Here is a 15,920-nt window from a genome sequence, read left to right on the forward strand (position 1 = left end):
TTCACCAAAGCCCTGTTCTAAGTACTGGGTATAATCAGGTTGGACACTGTCCCAGTCCCATATGGGGCTCACTCTCCATGGATGAGGATGAGGAAACAGAGGCACAGAGAAGTTAAGTGACTTGCCCAACCTCACGGAGCAGACAAGTGGCAGACAAGATAAGTGAGCAGCGGGGAGCTGATGGAGTTCCTGAAAGACAGTGGTCAGAAGTTTTTTACCTGATGCGACGTGTGGCTTGAAGAAAGCATTTCAATCAATGGTACTGATTCAGTGTTTACCATGGGCAGGGCACTGTCCTAAGTTCTAGGGAGACAAATGCTCCCAACTAGGTCAAGTTGAAATGATTTCCTTAAAGCACTCAGTCAGTTCGCTCCTACCTTAAATCTTCTCCAAGAGACCTTCCCTGACCAAGCCCTGGTTTCCTCTTCTCCCATCCCCTCCACATCGCCCTTGCACTGGCTCTGCACCCTTTATTCACCCCTCTCTCAGCCAAAGATAACAGAGCCCTCCAGGTGAAGGAACACAGCACAAGAGCTGTTCTCACTATAGGCAGAGATCTTCTAAATTATCTTTAGGAGATCCCGTTAATTAAAGGGTAGAAGGTTAGAAATCTTCCGGTTCTATAACTTACCTTCCAGAGACCTATAATAAGGATTTAAAGCTATGCCCTTTATGAGTGGGGAAAAAAAAAACTATGACACTTTCATTGCTATGGAAGATGTAGCTTATGTTTCGGGAAAGAACTTTCTGGGAACAGGTCAGGAGAACTGAATGCTTTCCTTGGATATGCATATTTGAAAGCATGTTTGGAAATGCACGCAGTGTTGAACAGTGCAGGCTAAATCCAAGAGTCTGGGGGTGACTGTCATTAACTCAACCTGCAGGCTAATATTACTAAGATAGAAAGTGATGCTAATTCATTCCCTGGAAGGACTTCATTGTCTGTAGTGCACTAGGTATGCTTTAATTCTCAGTTAAGTGCTTAAGAAAAAAAGCACTCAATTTCTGCTCAGGCAGAAGAGTGATTCAGCTAGTCACAGTCTGTTGGTTCCTTGAGTTTACCAGGGCCTCTTTGAAATCAGCCTCCCTGTTTTGCTCATATGATTTATCCAACTTAACTTGAGTCTTCAGCTTTCCGATTTACCATGGAGACTGACGGAACAGTTGCTTACTACCTCAGATGGTGGCGAAAACATGTCAGTAACCTGCCACCCGGCACGCAAGTTAGTGCTGAGGCAATTTCGAGCAGGGATTCATTCACCGCTTGAATTTTTCTTCGAGAATTATCTGAACCATGTGGCTCTGTCACTCTTTTCTATCTTGGCTGCGGTCATTCGAATCTCTTCCCTTCATCTGGGACTGGAATGCTTGTCCAGACTTGCACGTCTGATCTGCTCTATTGCCTATCCTGGCTTCCTTCTGGCCTAGAATACCCCTGCTAGAGTATTCCCTTGAACACAAAGTCTAGTACCAGGGGTACCAGGCAAAGTCCCTTCTGAGACTCGGATTTCACTGAAGTTGCGGCACTCCCCCTCAGTCCGCTTTTGCAATAGCAGAAGGGAAATGGAAAGTAGCATTAGCAAAGCACTTTCATTTTTAGTGGTGGGAAGGGGACAGAAGGTGCTTATCATGGCCAGTCCATCTTATCTCACTGCGCCAACTGGAGACACATGCTGAAGGGTGAAATAGTGAGGGAACAGAGTGGCCCAGAAAATTCACAGAAAAGAAAACGATATTAAAGGATGCTAAAGTACAAAGTTCTGATATCCTCCACCCACTAGATGAAAAATGAATCTATAATCTACCATCATTACTGCCTTTTAGAAATGCCAAATAAATGCCATAACTGTTCAATTTGGCACCAACTTATCATCCTGAGTGGAGATGGAATTTTACTGAGGGGCAGACAGAGTAGGAGGGGCAGGCTTTAAAAAGCTATAGGGCTGGAAAAGCCTCCATTTTCAGTCTTGTCATCGCTGCCTGGAAACACCTGGGTTCTGTGGGATTTCTGGGATAAGTGAGGCTGGGGGCCGGCTCTAAAAGCTGTGGGGGCGATGACCCCCAACATTCTCATGGAATTAGCCCCTAGGTACAAGTCCACTCTTCTGAGTAGTCCAAGATTTTCCTTTTAAGTTCTAGTGGGCAATGGGGCTAGGTGAAAGGCTCGGTCACATGTTAGGAAAGGGGAAGGTGAAAGGCCTCTAAGGTTTCTTGTTAACCAATCAACTGCCATTCATTCAGCTAACAGAGGCAGCTCAGCTACAGTCCTTTAGGCCTGCAGAAGAGGCAGTTGCAGTAGCAACAACACTCCTCTGAAGAATGGCAGTGAAGTCCCCCACAGCTATTAGGTTCTTAACAACATGCCACTTGTTTGCTGTGTGACCCTGGGGAAGTCACTTCACTTCTCTGTGCCTCAGTTCCCTCATCTGTAAAATTGGGATTGAAACTGTGAGCCCCATGTGTGGACTGTGTCCCCCCGATTAGCTTGTATCTACACCTGCACTTAGTACAATGCCTGGCACATAGTAAGCACTTAACAAATACCACGTTAAAAAAAACCCCAAAAAAACCAAAACCCACTCTGCTCATCTGTTCTAAGAAAGTGTGGCCGGTGTCCCAACTTCCCGATTAGATCTTACATCCAGAAGTCAATCAATCAATCAATGGTATTTACCGAACACTTACTGTGTGCTGAACACTGTACTAAGTGCTTGGAAGAGTATAATGCAACAGAACTAGCAGACACATTCCCTGCCCAGAAGCTACCTTCTCCCTCTCTCTCAGAAATCTACCCTGGATTTTCAAGAACGCATTTCTCTGATGTTTTTTTAAACCCTCTCTCAAGTTTCAATTTTAATCTTTAGGCAACTTGGCACTAGCTATGCAACCTGAGTAATAAGTAGACCCAGGAGTATTCCACAGTTCAACGGATTTCTCAAATCTCAGTCCAAACACTTCCATACAAATAACCAATTTGGAAACTTGCTCTCTCACACCAATATCTCATACTCCTTTTGCAAATTCCAGCACCTCCCCTTTTATTATTATTATCTATTATCTATTCATTATTATTAGACCCAGTGAAGCACCTTAATACTGCTGCCTGGCCACTGTACTAAGAGCTGGAGTAGATATAAAATAATCAGATTGGATACAGTCCCTGTCCCACACAGGACTCACAATCTAAGTAGGGGGGAGTAGGATTTAATCCCAATTATACAGATGAGGGAACCGGGGCACAGAAGTTAGGTAACTTGCCCAAGGCCACAAACAGCAGACAAGTGGCAGAGCCAGGATTAAAACCCAAGTCGTTTGACTCCTAGGCCATGCTGTTTCCCTAATACTCGTGCAATACCCTTCTTTTCATCAGTGTGTGAGGTGGAAAGTGGCACAAAAGATGGCAATAATTCAATCTGTGGGGCTGGCAGAAGATGCAAGTTTACAAGAGGTGTTCCTCCAAAATCTGTGCCTGAGTTATAAAGGAAAAAAACACCTAACAGTAGAGAGAGGAATTAGCTCACATCCACCAATCTTATTTTTTCTGCTTGATTCCAACCACACTGGCAATATTTTAGGTGGCTGCTGGTGACCTTGGGGAATAAGGGTCACTGAGGCGTGAAGACATTCCACGCATTACTCAGGGCACTCAGTCAAATGGCATGATGTCATATGTGCCTGTTTCTGAGTTTGTTGGAACCTCAAGAAGACCCCTGAATTTTCCCCCACTCGCTCCAGAGCCTTTGCTTTCCCTTCCCAGGTCCCCATGAACCTGGGTGTCACTTCCACTGTGTGATTTTGGGCAAGTCACTTGACTTCTCTGTGCCTCAGTTACCTCATCTGTAAAATGGGGATGAAGACTGAGCCCCCCGTGGGACCACCTGATCACCTTGTATCCTCCCCAGCGCTTAGAACAGTGCTTTGCACATAGTAAGCGCTTAACAAATGTCATCATCATTATTTATTGTTATTTAAAGCACTCAATCAGCTCACCCCCTCCTACCTCACCTCACTGATATCCTAGTACAGCCCAACTCGCACCCGCACACTCCACTCCCCGAGTGCTAGTTTACTCACTTTGCCTCAGTCTTGTCTATTTCAAGGCCAACCTCTTTCCCACATCCTCCTCCCTAGCCTGGAACTCCCTCCCTCTCCATATATGTCAAACTCCTCCTCTCCCCACCTTTAAAGCATCATTAAGGTCACATCTACTCGAAGAGACCTTCCCCGAATAAGCCCTCTTTTCTTCAGCTTGCTCTCTCTTCTATACCCTTGGATCTGTGATCTTTGGACATTTGATATTCACCCCACCCCAACCCCATGGTAATTATGTACAGATTTTTAAATTACATTATAAATTAATTACTTATGCATATGAATGTCCATCTCCTCCTCTTGACTGGAAGCTCATATGGGAAGGGGACATTTTCGCTAATTCTGTTGTACTGTACCGTTCCAAGAGCTTAGTACAGTGCTCATTAAATATCACTGATTGAGCAAGTGATTGATTCTGAGATGTGGAATTTGGAGTTGGGAGCTGAAAGCCAAAGCAGACCTAATAATCTCTGCCAAGCAGGGAACAAGTCTGGGGCAATCCAGATGACCCGGTAACAAGCCACCCTACGGATACACCAACATGCAAAGGAAGCCAAGAATAAAACCACTGAGCCCAGAAGAGCTAAAATTCAGAGTGGAAAAATCCCCTCGGGACTGCCTACCCGGCAAATAAATGTAAACTACGGTAGAGCAAAAGCTTTTTTTAAAGAGAGGGGAGGAAAGGGAAAGATGAGATGCTATTGTTTTATCTTGTTTGCCAAGGCAGAAAGATCGGTGTCAAATCAGAGCCACGGAAATATCCAGCCAATCCCGGCTCTGCTTACAGAAGTAAAGAATTCAGGCTGAAGATTCGCTCTACTGGAACAATCCTATGATCAAACGATCAGTGCAGTTCCAGAGCAGTGCACCAGCTGGCTTACCTTTCACGGCTTTACCTTTTGGTCTAACAACAACACAGGCCGGGAGGAGAGCGGGGCAGGGATAAATCACAAGTTTGCAGATGACCTCCCAGGTTACCCCAAGGGTAGGTCTCGGGGGTGATCGTGCCCGTTCTGAGCTCTTGGATTCCACAGACCTTAAACCCTGCAGTTATTACACGGCCCAGAGAACATATACAATAAAACTTCATGAATTGGGACAACAGGGAGCAAAGTCCGGTCTGAATTAGAGCCAAAATCAATGCGTTAAAGGGTGAGGGGGTGGGGGAGGAAGGCTTCTCTAATGTAGTAGTAGTAATAGCATTTATTAAGCACTTACTATGTGCAGAGTACTGTCCTAAGTGCTGGGAGGGAATACACGGGAGGGGATTAGACACAATGCCTGATGTGGGCTGAGTTTATCCAATCAATCAATCAATCAATCATATTTATTGAGCGCTTACTGTGTGCAGAGTGCCTAGTGGAGAGAGCACGGGCCTGGAAGTCAGAAGGACCTGAGGTCTCATCTATACCGCCACTTGTCTGCAGTATGACCTTGGGCAAGTCACTTACCTTCTCTGTGCCTCAGTTACCTCACCTGGAAAATGGGGATTAAAACTGTGAGCCCCATGTGGGACAGGGACTGTGTCCGAGCTGATTACCTTGTATCTACCCCAGCGCTCCCTGTCCGAGCTGATTAGCTTGTATCTAACGCAGCGCTTAGAAAAGTGCTCTACACATAGCTAGAGCTTAATAACATAATCATTATTATTATTATTATTGTGGACCTCTCAGAATCTCTTCTGGCCTCTATTATTCTACTTCTCTAATTAAATCTGTTTGACTGACCCCTGGGTTAACAGGAAGAGCTCTAGGTCTCTTCTTCATCGTTCCCACCCCCAATTCCTGCTACCTCTGGACATTCTCCTCTTGCAAACCAGAGCGGAGACCAAACAACTCCTTTCTGTGGCAGCGGTAGAAAAGAAAAAAGGATGAAGCCAGGGACACATTCCACATCTAAAATGATCTCAAAGTCCAGACTGGTGTAGTTCAAATTAATGAGATTTTTTTTGTTGTATATTAAAAAGTTAAACACCATCCTTTCAGCCAATTTAGATTTCTTAATTCTTACCCAGTGTTAGGAGAGAAGGATGAATCAAAGGTCAGCTTCAGTCCGTGGGCAAGCTGAACAAGGAAAAAAAAAATTAACCGGCTGCATTTCAAGTCAAAATGAAGATCGGATCACTGATCAATACTGACTTTTAAACAAATCAGTTACCTGGTCTTCAACGGTGATCTCAGTCCCGAGGGTGTTATCTGTGTTCCATTTTTCTGTAAATGTCAAACCGTACTCGGCCCATTTATATTTTGTTTCCAAACTGCCCGAAACTTTGCTCGTCTCCGAATTTGCAGAACCTGAGCTTGTGAATTCCTAAAAGGGGAAATTCAAAGGGAGGTGCTTGCTAGAGGTGCTGTCCTAGGTGGCTGGAGAAAACTCTAATTGCACTGCTTCCTCTGATTTTTTATTACTATTATTATTTTTAGTTAGTATTAGCTAGCAGTAAATCCAAGTGTGTTTCCTACCTCTGAATTTTGGCAGATATTTGCTGCTAAAAGGAGTCCATGCCTTTAAGGGCTAGGGGCTCTTATTCCCACTTGTTCTAATCCCAGTTCCACCACTTGTCTGCTGTGTGACCTTGGGCAAGTCACTTCTCTTCTCTGTACCTCAGTTACCTCATCTAGAAAATGGGGATTCAGACTGTGAGCCCCTTGGAGGGACAGGGAATATGTCCAACCTCATGGGTTTGTATCTACTCCACCACTTAGAACAGTGGTCAACACATAGTAAGTGCTTAACAAAGACCATCACCATCATCATCAACATCACTTAGAACAGTGCTCTGCAAAAAGTAAGCACATAATACTATTACTACTACTACCCTTGATCAAATATGCGAAAGGGTTAACCATTCCAAACCTATTAACAACACTAATGATGATGGTATTTACTGAGCACTTACTAAGTGCCAAAGCACTTAGCATTGGGATAGATACAAGATCATCAGATCAGACATGGTCCCTGTCGCACACAGGGATCATTGTTTAAGCACAGAAAGAGCAGGTATTTTATACCTATTTTATAGATGATGAAACAGAAGCACAGAGCTCATTCAGCAGGCAAGTCTCTGGTCTCCCTGTCCCCAGGGCCTCTCCACTCGACCACACTGCCCCCTGGAAAGGGGGTATAGCCTGTACACAATGGGTCTCTACGGATGCTCAATTCATTCTCATTAAATAAAGCATCACACTGCCAAAATAATCCAAAAAAAAGTATCTCTAACTAGAAATGCCCAAACCCATGACTGTCACCAACATGTGAACAGCTTTAAAAGAGAACCAGAGCCTGTTAAGGAATCCTAAATCTAAGCTTAGATGTCAGCTCATTCCTTGAAACCCACGTAGTGCATGGGAAAATGTACATGCCCACCCACCCACAATCCTTCAGCTGTGTGTGGCTCAGAATCGGATCTCAGAATCTCAGTTTTTCACCCAGCCCTTACAGATGCGGACATTGAGGCCCTGAAAGGTTAAGTGACTTGCTAGAGATCACCCAGACACTGCCAGAGCTAATAATAATAATAATTGTTAAGTGTTTACTATGTGCCCAGTACTGTTCTAAACACTAAGGAAGATACAAGTTTATCAAGTGAGATGAAGTCCCTGTCCCACAGGGCTCACAGTCTTAATCCCCACTTTACAAATGAGGTAACTGGGGCACAGAGAAGTGAAGTAACTTGCCCACAGTCACACAACAGGCTAGTGGCAGTAATTAGACTCCAGGCCCTCCATTTCACAGTATTTCCACAAACTCTGCATCCTCCCTACCTAAAACACAACCTTATCTGCAGGTTCAACAACTTACCAGTCCATTCTCTGATTTTGTTTTTAAATCCAGTTTTATTAAGCCGAACCCTAGAAAGAGAAAGAAGATTGAATTAACATTGGAGAAAGACTTATAACTAACATTTCTGTTCTCTGCTGGTCTCCTACCTCTTCTTTAAAATCAGATTTATCTTTGGACAATGCTTAACTCCTCGTTTCTAAAAACTGTATGCACAGTGACCATTATGTAATTATTTAACAGTTGCTATGGAGTGTAAGCCCTGAAAAAAAAACACTTTAATGTTGCTATTTCTGCCTTAAAAATCCTAGTCAAAGGAAATTCTTATGGTTTGGTAATTGGACCCTCTCTATCAATCAGTGGCATTTTTTGAACACTTAGTGTGTGTACAGCACTGAACTAAGTGTGGCTCAGTGGAAAGAGCACAGGTTTAGGAGTCAGAGGTCGTGGGTTCTAATCCCGGCTCCACCACTTGTCAGCTGTGTGACTTCGGGCAAGTCGCGTAATGGCTCTGTGCCTCAGTTACCTCAACTGTAAAATGGGGTTTAAAGACTGTGAGCCCCACATGGGACAAACTGATTACCTTGTATCTCCCTCTGCGCTTAGAACAGTGCTTGATGCATAGTAATCACTTAACAAATACCATCATTATTATTATAATACAACACAGTTGGTAGACACAATCACTGTCATGTGCCTAAGGAAGGCCTAGACTTAAGAAGGCACATTTTCTTATGCGGGGAAACAACTGCTAAATATTAAAAAACACACCAACTTGCCTTCCCAGAGAAGTCGTTATTGCTCTCACTGAAAAAGAGGCCTTCCCCAATTAAGCCCTCCTTTCCTCGACTCCCTCTCCCTTCTGTGTCATCAATGCACTTTGATCTGTCCCCTTTGGGCATCTGGAATTCACCTGACACTCAGCCCACAGCACATATGTATTTATCTATAATTTATTTATATTAATGTCCATCTCACCCTCTCGTCTTTAAGCTCACTGTAGTTAGGGAAGGTGTCTGCCAAATCTGTTGTACTGTACTCCCCCCAGAGCTTAGTACAGTGCTCTGCACATGGTAAGAGCTCAAAAAATATCATCAAGGATGATAAATGCCATTCACTTACTGATTGCAGCTTTACACATTTTCAATAGCATGTCTTTTCGGTTGTGCTGTTGAAAGGTTTAGGGAGCAAGAGGAACTGTCTTTCACGATGACATTTCTAATGGTGTGACTCTACCTATGAATACTTCACCCTGATACTCTCTGGTACGTTTGCACCCTATGACCATGAAGATCCAATCAAGTATATTTTCTCTGCACTTGAATGTGTACCCTTTGGGTACCTGACATTCATCCATCCCACCCTCAGTCCCAGAGTACTTAGGAACATATCCATTATTTCTATTCATATCTGTCTCCTCCTTTAGGCTGTAAGCTCAAGGTGGACAAGGAATATGTCTGTTTATTGTTATATTGTACTCTCCCAAGCGCTTAGTACAGTGCTCTGACTGAGCTGATGAATGAATGAATGGGTCAGGGGTACTTCTCCGAGAGGGAAAACACACTGGGAAAAGTTTGCTCAAGGTCTAGATTTTACTCTAGGTGTGGCTGCCAGTTTGCTGACACAGAAGGGTAAAATTTTAACATTCCACCCACAGGTTAAGGGTTCATTTTCCGAGCACAGTACCTATCTCATTCGGGGCTTGGACACCAACCAGTTGCAGGAGATGTGGAATGCTTGGCTTCCATTAACAGTATCAACTAGGGGACTGGGGATAAAGAAAGTGCTAAGCGGTTGGGGTGTCCACTAGCAGCAAGGCCCTCAATCAGTCAGTCATCAACTGTACTTATTGAGCTCTTACTGTGTGCAGAGCACTGTACTAAGAGCTTTGAAGAGTACAATATAACAAACACATTCGCCGACCACAGTGAGCTTACAGTCTAGAGGGGGGGACAGACATTAATACAAATCAATCAATCAATAGTATTTACTGAGTGCTTACTGTGTGCACAGCACTGTACTAAGCGCTTGGGAAGTACAAGTTGGCAACATATAGAGACAGTCCCTACCCAACAGTGGGCTCACAGTCCAGAAGACTACAGTCTACAGACCACAGTCTACAAATAAATAAATTACAGAGATGTACATAGTACTGTGGGGCTGGGAGGGGGGATGAATAAAGTGAGCAAGTCAGGGTGACACAGAATCAAGTGGGAGAAGAGAAAAGGAAGGCTTAGTCAGGGAAGGCCTCTTGGAGGAGGTCTGACTTCAATAAGGCTTTGAAGTGGGGCAGAGAGTGATTGCCTGCCAGATTTGAGGAGGGAGGGTGTTTCAGGCCAGAGGCAGGTCGTGGGGAAAAAGGTTGGTGACAAGATTGTTCCCTGTCCTCAAGGAGCTTATAATCTAACAGGGGAGACCGAAAGACAAAAAGTTCCCAGGCTAGTTTCCAGGTAATCAGATGACTTGCATCTGTGCATCTGGAATAAAAGTATTAAAGAACAAGGACTCTGGCCTCAGGCAGCGAGTTCCAGGAGACGCTCACCATAACCCTTGGTAAACACATCTCTGGCAGCTTTTCCTAGGTCAGCATAAGCAGGGGGCACAGCCATTTTCTGTGGAAAAACAGATAGGACATTTTTACTGTTACAGAGGAACTCAAATGAGACGTTTTTTACTGCCACTATTACCAAGTAAGCTTCTTACAAAAGTGTTCTTTCACTACCACTTTGAAGTGATGTTTTCTTAGAAAGCAATTCAGCTTTCATATTCCTTGCAGTTCAGAATCCGAAGAAAAAATACCAAAAGTCCATGAAGCTCCTTACTCTCCCAAATACTTAATACAATGTTTGGTGTATAGTAAGTGCTCAATAAATGCCACTGGCTGATTAAGGGAGAAAGACTTGACTTTCCATCACATACACCCAAATTCAGTGTCTGTCACATGCCACTGACCTTATCAATCAATTTCTTTAAGTGTTTAGTGTATTTAAGTGTATTTTTTAAGTGTTTACTCAGTGCAGAACAGAGTATTAAGTGCTTGGGAGAACACACTTCGCTCCTCTAATGTTAACCTTCTTACTGTACCTCGATCTCATCTACCTTGCCGCCGACTCCTCGCCCACATCCTGCCTCTGGCCTGGAACGCCCTCCTTCCCAAAATTACTCTCCCCCACTTCAAAACCTTATTCAAGGCACATCTCCTCCAAGAAGCCTTCCCTGACTAAGCCCTCCTTTCCTCTTCTCCCATTCCCTTCTGCATTGCCCTGACTTGCTCCCTTTATTCATCCTCCCCTCCCAGCCCCACAGCACTTATGTTCATATCTGCAATTTATTTATTTACACTAATGTCTGTCTCCCTCTCTAGCCTGAAAGCTCCTGTGTGCAGGGAATGTTTATTGTTATATTGTACTCTCAGCAGGAAATGTGTCTGTTTATTGTTATATTGTACTCTCCCATGGGCTTAGTACAGTTCTCGGCACACAGATTGAATGAGTGAATGCAGTAGCTAGCAGACATGATCCCTGACCTCAAGGAGCACACAATCAACATTTCAGTGAGAGAGGGAAAATAGGGTGGGGAGATAAGGGATTAATTAGGTAAGGCCTCCTTGAGGAGATGAATTTACAACTCAGTCTACTCACTTTGCTTCTCTAACACCAACCTACATTCTAGACTTCGATCTCTTCACTATCACCCTCAAACCCCTTGCTCACACCCTCCCTCCTGCTTGGAATTCAATCCCTTGGCAAATCCAACAGACTGCCATCCTCCCTATCTTCAACGCCCTACTAGGAAGTCTTCCCTGACTAATTTCCCATCTTCCCACCCTAGAATCCTTCCCTTATCCACTACCTTTGCACTTGAGTGTGTACTCCTTAAGCACTTAGATTCACTCATTCAATCATATTTACTGAGCGCTTACTGTGTGCAGAACACTTTACTCAGTGCTTGGGAGAGTACAATACAACAATAAACAGACATATTCCCTGCCCACAACAAGCATACAATCAACCCAACTCCACAGCACTTAGGCATCTACCTTATATTCTGTTCCTTCCGCTACCTGTACTTTTAATATAATGTCTACTGGCTTTGAAGATGGAGAGAGTAGTGGACTGTGTGATATGAAGTAGCAGGAAGTTGCAGGGCAAGAGATGTGAGCCAGGAGTCAATGGTGAAAGAGATAAGACAGAGGCCCAGTGAGTTGTTGGTGGAGCCAAGTATGAGGGCTGGGGTGTAATGGGAAAGTAAAAAGGTCAGGGTAAGAGGGAGAGAACCGATGGAGTGCCTAAAGACGATGATGAGTTTATCAAAGGACTTAGTACTAATGATGACAATATGGGTGGTATTTGTTAAGTGTTTACTCTGTGCTAAGCACTGTTACAAGCACAATGGTAGATACAAGTGCTTGGCACATAGTAAGCGCTTAACAAATGCCATCATTATTAAACAAGATAATCAGGTTGTACCTTGACTGGAGTGGGACTTAGATAATTAGTGTCTACAACAGTGCAGTTAAAGTTGAGCCATGGGAGAGGATCCACACAGATAAGGGTCACCGACACCTCCTGAGTCAGTGTACTTTGTGCCAGGTAGATCTGTCCAAAATCAAAGCCTCACCCCTGCTTGTTTTCTCTGTGTTCTCCTCTACAGTTCTCTCAAGTCGCAGATTGCAATCAGATACGTTTATAAACGGCCTCTGACAGAATCTGGAAGCATCGCTTTGGGCCCAATTACAGAACGGATAAATCCAGCCGGGTACACTCCTGAGCGATCAAAATACAGTTTGTGGATCAGGCCCGTCCATGGGTCTCCTTTCACTGTGTTCAATGAATCAGTGTTATTTATTGAGCGCTTACTACATGCACAACACTGTACTACGCACTTGGGAGAGTGCACTACAAAGTTGACGGATATGTTCCCTGCCCACAGAGAGCTTATAGTCTAGTTCAAGGTTACATTCTTGAAGGCAGTGTTACTCCATATCAAGCCAATCTCTTATTGACCTGTGCTTGGACTAAGTAGGCGTGTTTCAACTCAAACAATCAATGTCATTTATTGAGCACTTATCATGTGCAGACCACTGTACTAAGTGGTTGGAAGGGTATAATGCAATAGGATTAATAATTGTAGCATTTATTAAGCATTTAATATGTGCCTTGCACTGGGGTAAATACAAGATTTGAGCCCACATGGGGCTCACAGTCTAAGTATGACGGAAAACAGACAACAAATCCTCATTTTGCAGATGAGGGAACTGAGGCTCAGAGAAGTTAAATGACACACCCTCAGTCACACAGCAGGTAAGTGGTGGAGCCAAGATTAAAAATCAGGTTCTCTGACTCTCAGGCTAATGCTCTTTCCACTAGGCCACACTACTTCTCTAGAGAGCAAATCGATCCATAGTCAGCAGGTTACGAAACGACATGGGAACATCCCAGTGAATTTCAAAGTCAGCGCCTTCACCATTCCGCCATAACTACATGTTCCCTGCCCACAAGAAGCTTACAGTCTAGATGCGGGGGACAGACATTAATATAAGTAAATTACAAATATGTACATAAGTGCTATGGGGTTGAGGGTGGGGTGAATATCAAATGCTTAGAGGATACAGATCCAAGTGCATAGGTGACATAGGAGGGAGAGGGAGTTGAGGATGTAGTAAGCACATATGCATTATTATTATTGTTAATACTATTTATTAATTATTAATAACAAAGGCTGGTCACTAAGATGAGCTCAGGCCAGAAGCATAGAGGAGAGAAGAGGAAGATAAGATTTAGGAAGCCTCAAGGGAAAGCACCACCACCAAGTTGGACTACAGAGATGGGGTGGTTGACGACCTAAAATCCCTAGAGAGTACGATAAATTACCACTGAAATAACTACTGAGGGTCAAAGGTGAAGGGTGAAGAGTCAGGACAAAAGTCCTCTCCAAAAATCAGGCTGGTCCCATTGGTTAGGATTTGTGCTTGTAATCTTTCCCCCAAGGAAAGGATGGACAGTCGTAACATGGGGTTTCCCAAAACGCCCCCTTTCTTCCCCATACGCACACTCCATAACTAAAATGAGTCAGAGGATACCGCTGAACCTTCAAACAAAGCAAAACCTGTCCAAAGAATGCTTCTACATAAGATTATCACTCAGCTTTCTGGAGGGAGCGATAATAAGTAAGGACCCCACCTTTGATTTTTTATAACCCCAAAATTACTTTCACTCTTCTGGGATTATCTCAATTTACTTTCAGCTGCCTTAAGAGAAAGACAGGGGTCTTGGAAGGAGAAGAATTATTCAGATTTCACAGAAGCAGGATGGATAGTTGGGTGGAATGCCTGCTAGGTTGGCCTCCATTGTGCTGAGTGACCTTAGGCAATTCAATGTCCCTCTCTGAGCCTCCGGGTCCTAATCTGCAAAGAGGAGCTCCAGTGCTTTCCAGAGATGCTGAGTGGGGAGATATATGGAATAAACACTTCTGTCAAACAATTCCAGGGGAAAGATTCCCTCTCAACTCACTTCTAGAAATGCTACACTTCCTTTCCCTGCCTTAGGCATGGAAAGAGCATGGGGCTGAGAGTTCAGAAACCTGGGTTCAAGTCCCAGCTCTGGCAATGGCTTGCTGTGTGACCCTCAGAGTAACTTAATCACCCTGAGCCTCCATTTTCTCAACAGTAAAATGGGGGCTAAATATCTGTTTTCTCTTCCACTTAGACTGCAAGTTCCACGTGGAGCAGGGACTGTGTCCAATCTGATGATCTTGTATCTCCCACTATGTTTTCCTTACTACCAAAGTGCTTAGCAATTTCCATTAAAAAACTTTCTCAGCCCAAATAATGCTCTACTCCAAACACTCTGATTCTCTACACACTGCTTGCTTTAAAGTCTTCCTTTATGATATTTGTTAAGTGCTTTTCTTTTTCTTTCTTAAATGGTATTTGTTAAGCCCTTACTATCAGCCAGGCTCTGTACTACATACTGGAGGGGTTCCTCAAGGTTCAGTTCTTGGTCCCCTTCTGTTCTCGATCTACACTCACTCCCTTGGTGACCTCATTCGCTTCCACGGCTTCAACTATCATCTCTATGCTGACGACACCCAAATCTACATTTCTGCCCCAGCTCTCTCTCCCTCCCTCCAGGCTCGCATGTCCTCCTGCCTTCAGGACATCTCCATCTGGATGTCTGACTGCCACCTAAAACTCAACATGTCCAAGACTGAACTCCTTGTTTTCCCTTCCAAACCCTGCCCTCTCCCTGACTTTCCCATCACTGTTGACGGCACTACCATCCTTCCCGTCCCACAAGCCTGCAACCTTGGTGTCATCCTCGACTCCGCTCTCTCGTTCACCCCTCACATCCAAGACGTCAGCAAAACCTGCCGGTCTCACCTCCGCAACATTGCCAAGATCTGCTCTTTCCTCTCCATCCAAACCGATACGCTGCTCGTTCAAGCTCTCATCCTATCCCATCTGGATTACTGTATCAGCCTCCTCTCCGATCTCCCATCCTCCTGTCTCTCCCTATTCCAATCAATACTTCACGCTGCTGCCCGGATTGTCTTTGTCCAGAAATGCTCTGGGCATGTTACTCCCCTCCTCAAAAATCTCCAGTGGCTACCAATCAACCTAGGCATCAGGCAGAAACTCCTCACCCTTGGCTTCAAGGCTCTCCATCACCTCGCCCCCTCCTACCTCTCCTCTCTTCTCTCCTTCTACAGCCCAGCCCAAACTCTCCACTCCTCTGCCGCTAATCTCCTCACCATCCCTCGTTCTCGCCTGTCCCGCCGTCGATCCCCGGCCCACGTCATCCCCCTGGCCTGGAATGCCCTCCCTCCGCACATCCGCCAAGCTAGCTCTCTTCCTCCCTTCAAGGCCCTACTGAGAGCTCACCTCCTCCAGGAGGCTTTCCCAGACTGAGCCCTCTCCTTCCTCTCCCCCCCTTCCTCTCCCCGTCCCCCTCCCCCCCGGCCTTACCTCCTTCCCCTCCCCACAGCACCTGTATATATGTATATATGTTTGTACGTATTTATTACGCTATTTATTTATTTTATTTGTA

At 44.6% G+C, this 15,920-nt stretch overlaps 1 protein-coding gene across 1 annotated transcript in view; it reads right to left on the minus strand.

Annotated features, from left to right (window-relative positions):
• The window catches only part of VDAC1 (voltage dependent anion channel 1), a 53,467-nt gene that overhangs the window by 14,768 nt on the left and 22,779 nt on the right, over positions 1-15,920 (minus strand). Inside the window, 4 exon segments of the mRNA XM_038772097.1 lie at positions 6,103-6,155; positions 6,250-6,402; positions 7,894-7,943; positions 10,415-10,484. Coding sequence (XP_038628025.1) covers positions 6,103-6,155; positions 6,250-6,402; positions 7,894-7,943; positions 10,415-10,481 — 323 coding nt within the window. The 5' untranslated portion in view covers positions 10,482-10,484.

This window comes from Tachyglossus aculeatus, chromosome X1, assembly GCF_015852505.1.
Source record: "Tachyglossus aculeatus isolate mTacAcu1 chromosome X1, mTacAcu1.pri, whole genome shotgun sequence".
Taxonomy (NCBI): Eukaryota; Metazoa; Chordata; class Mammalia; order Monotremata; family Tachyglossidae; genus Tachyglossus; species Tachyglossus aculeatus.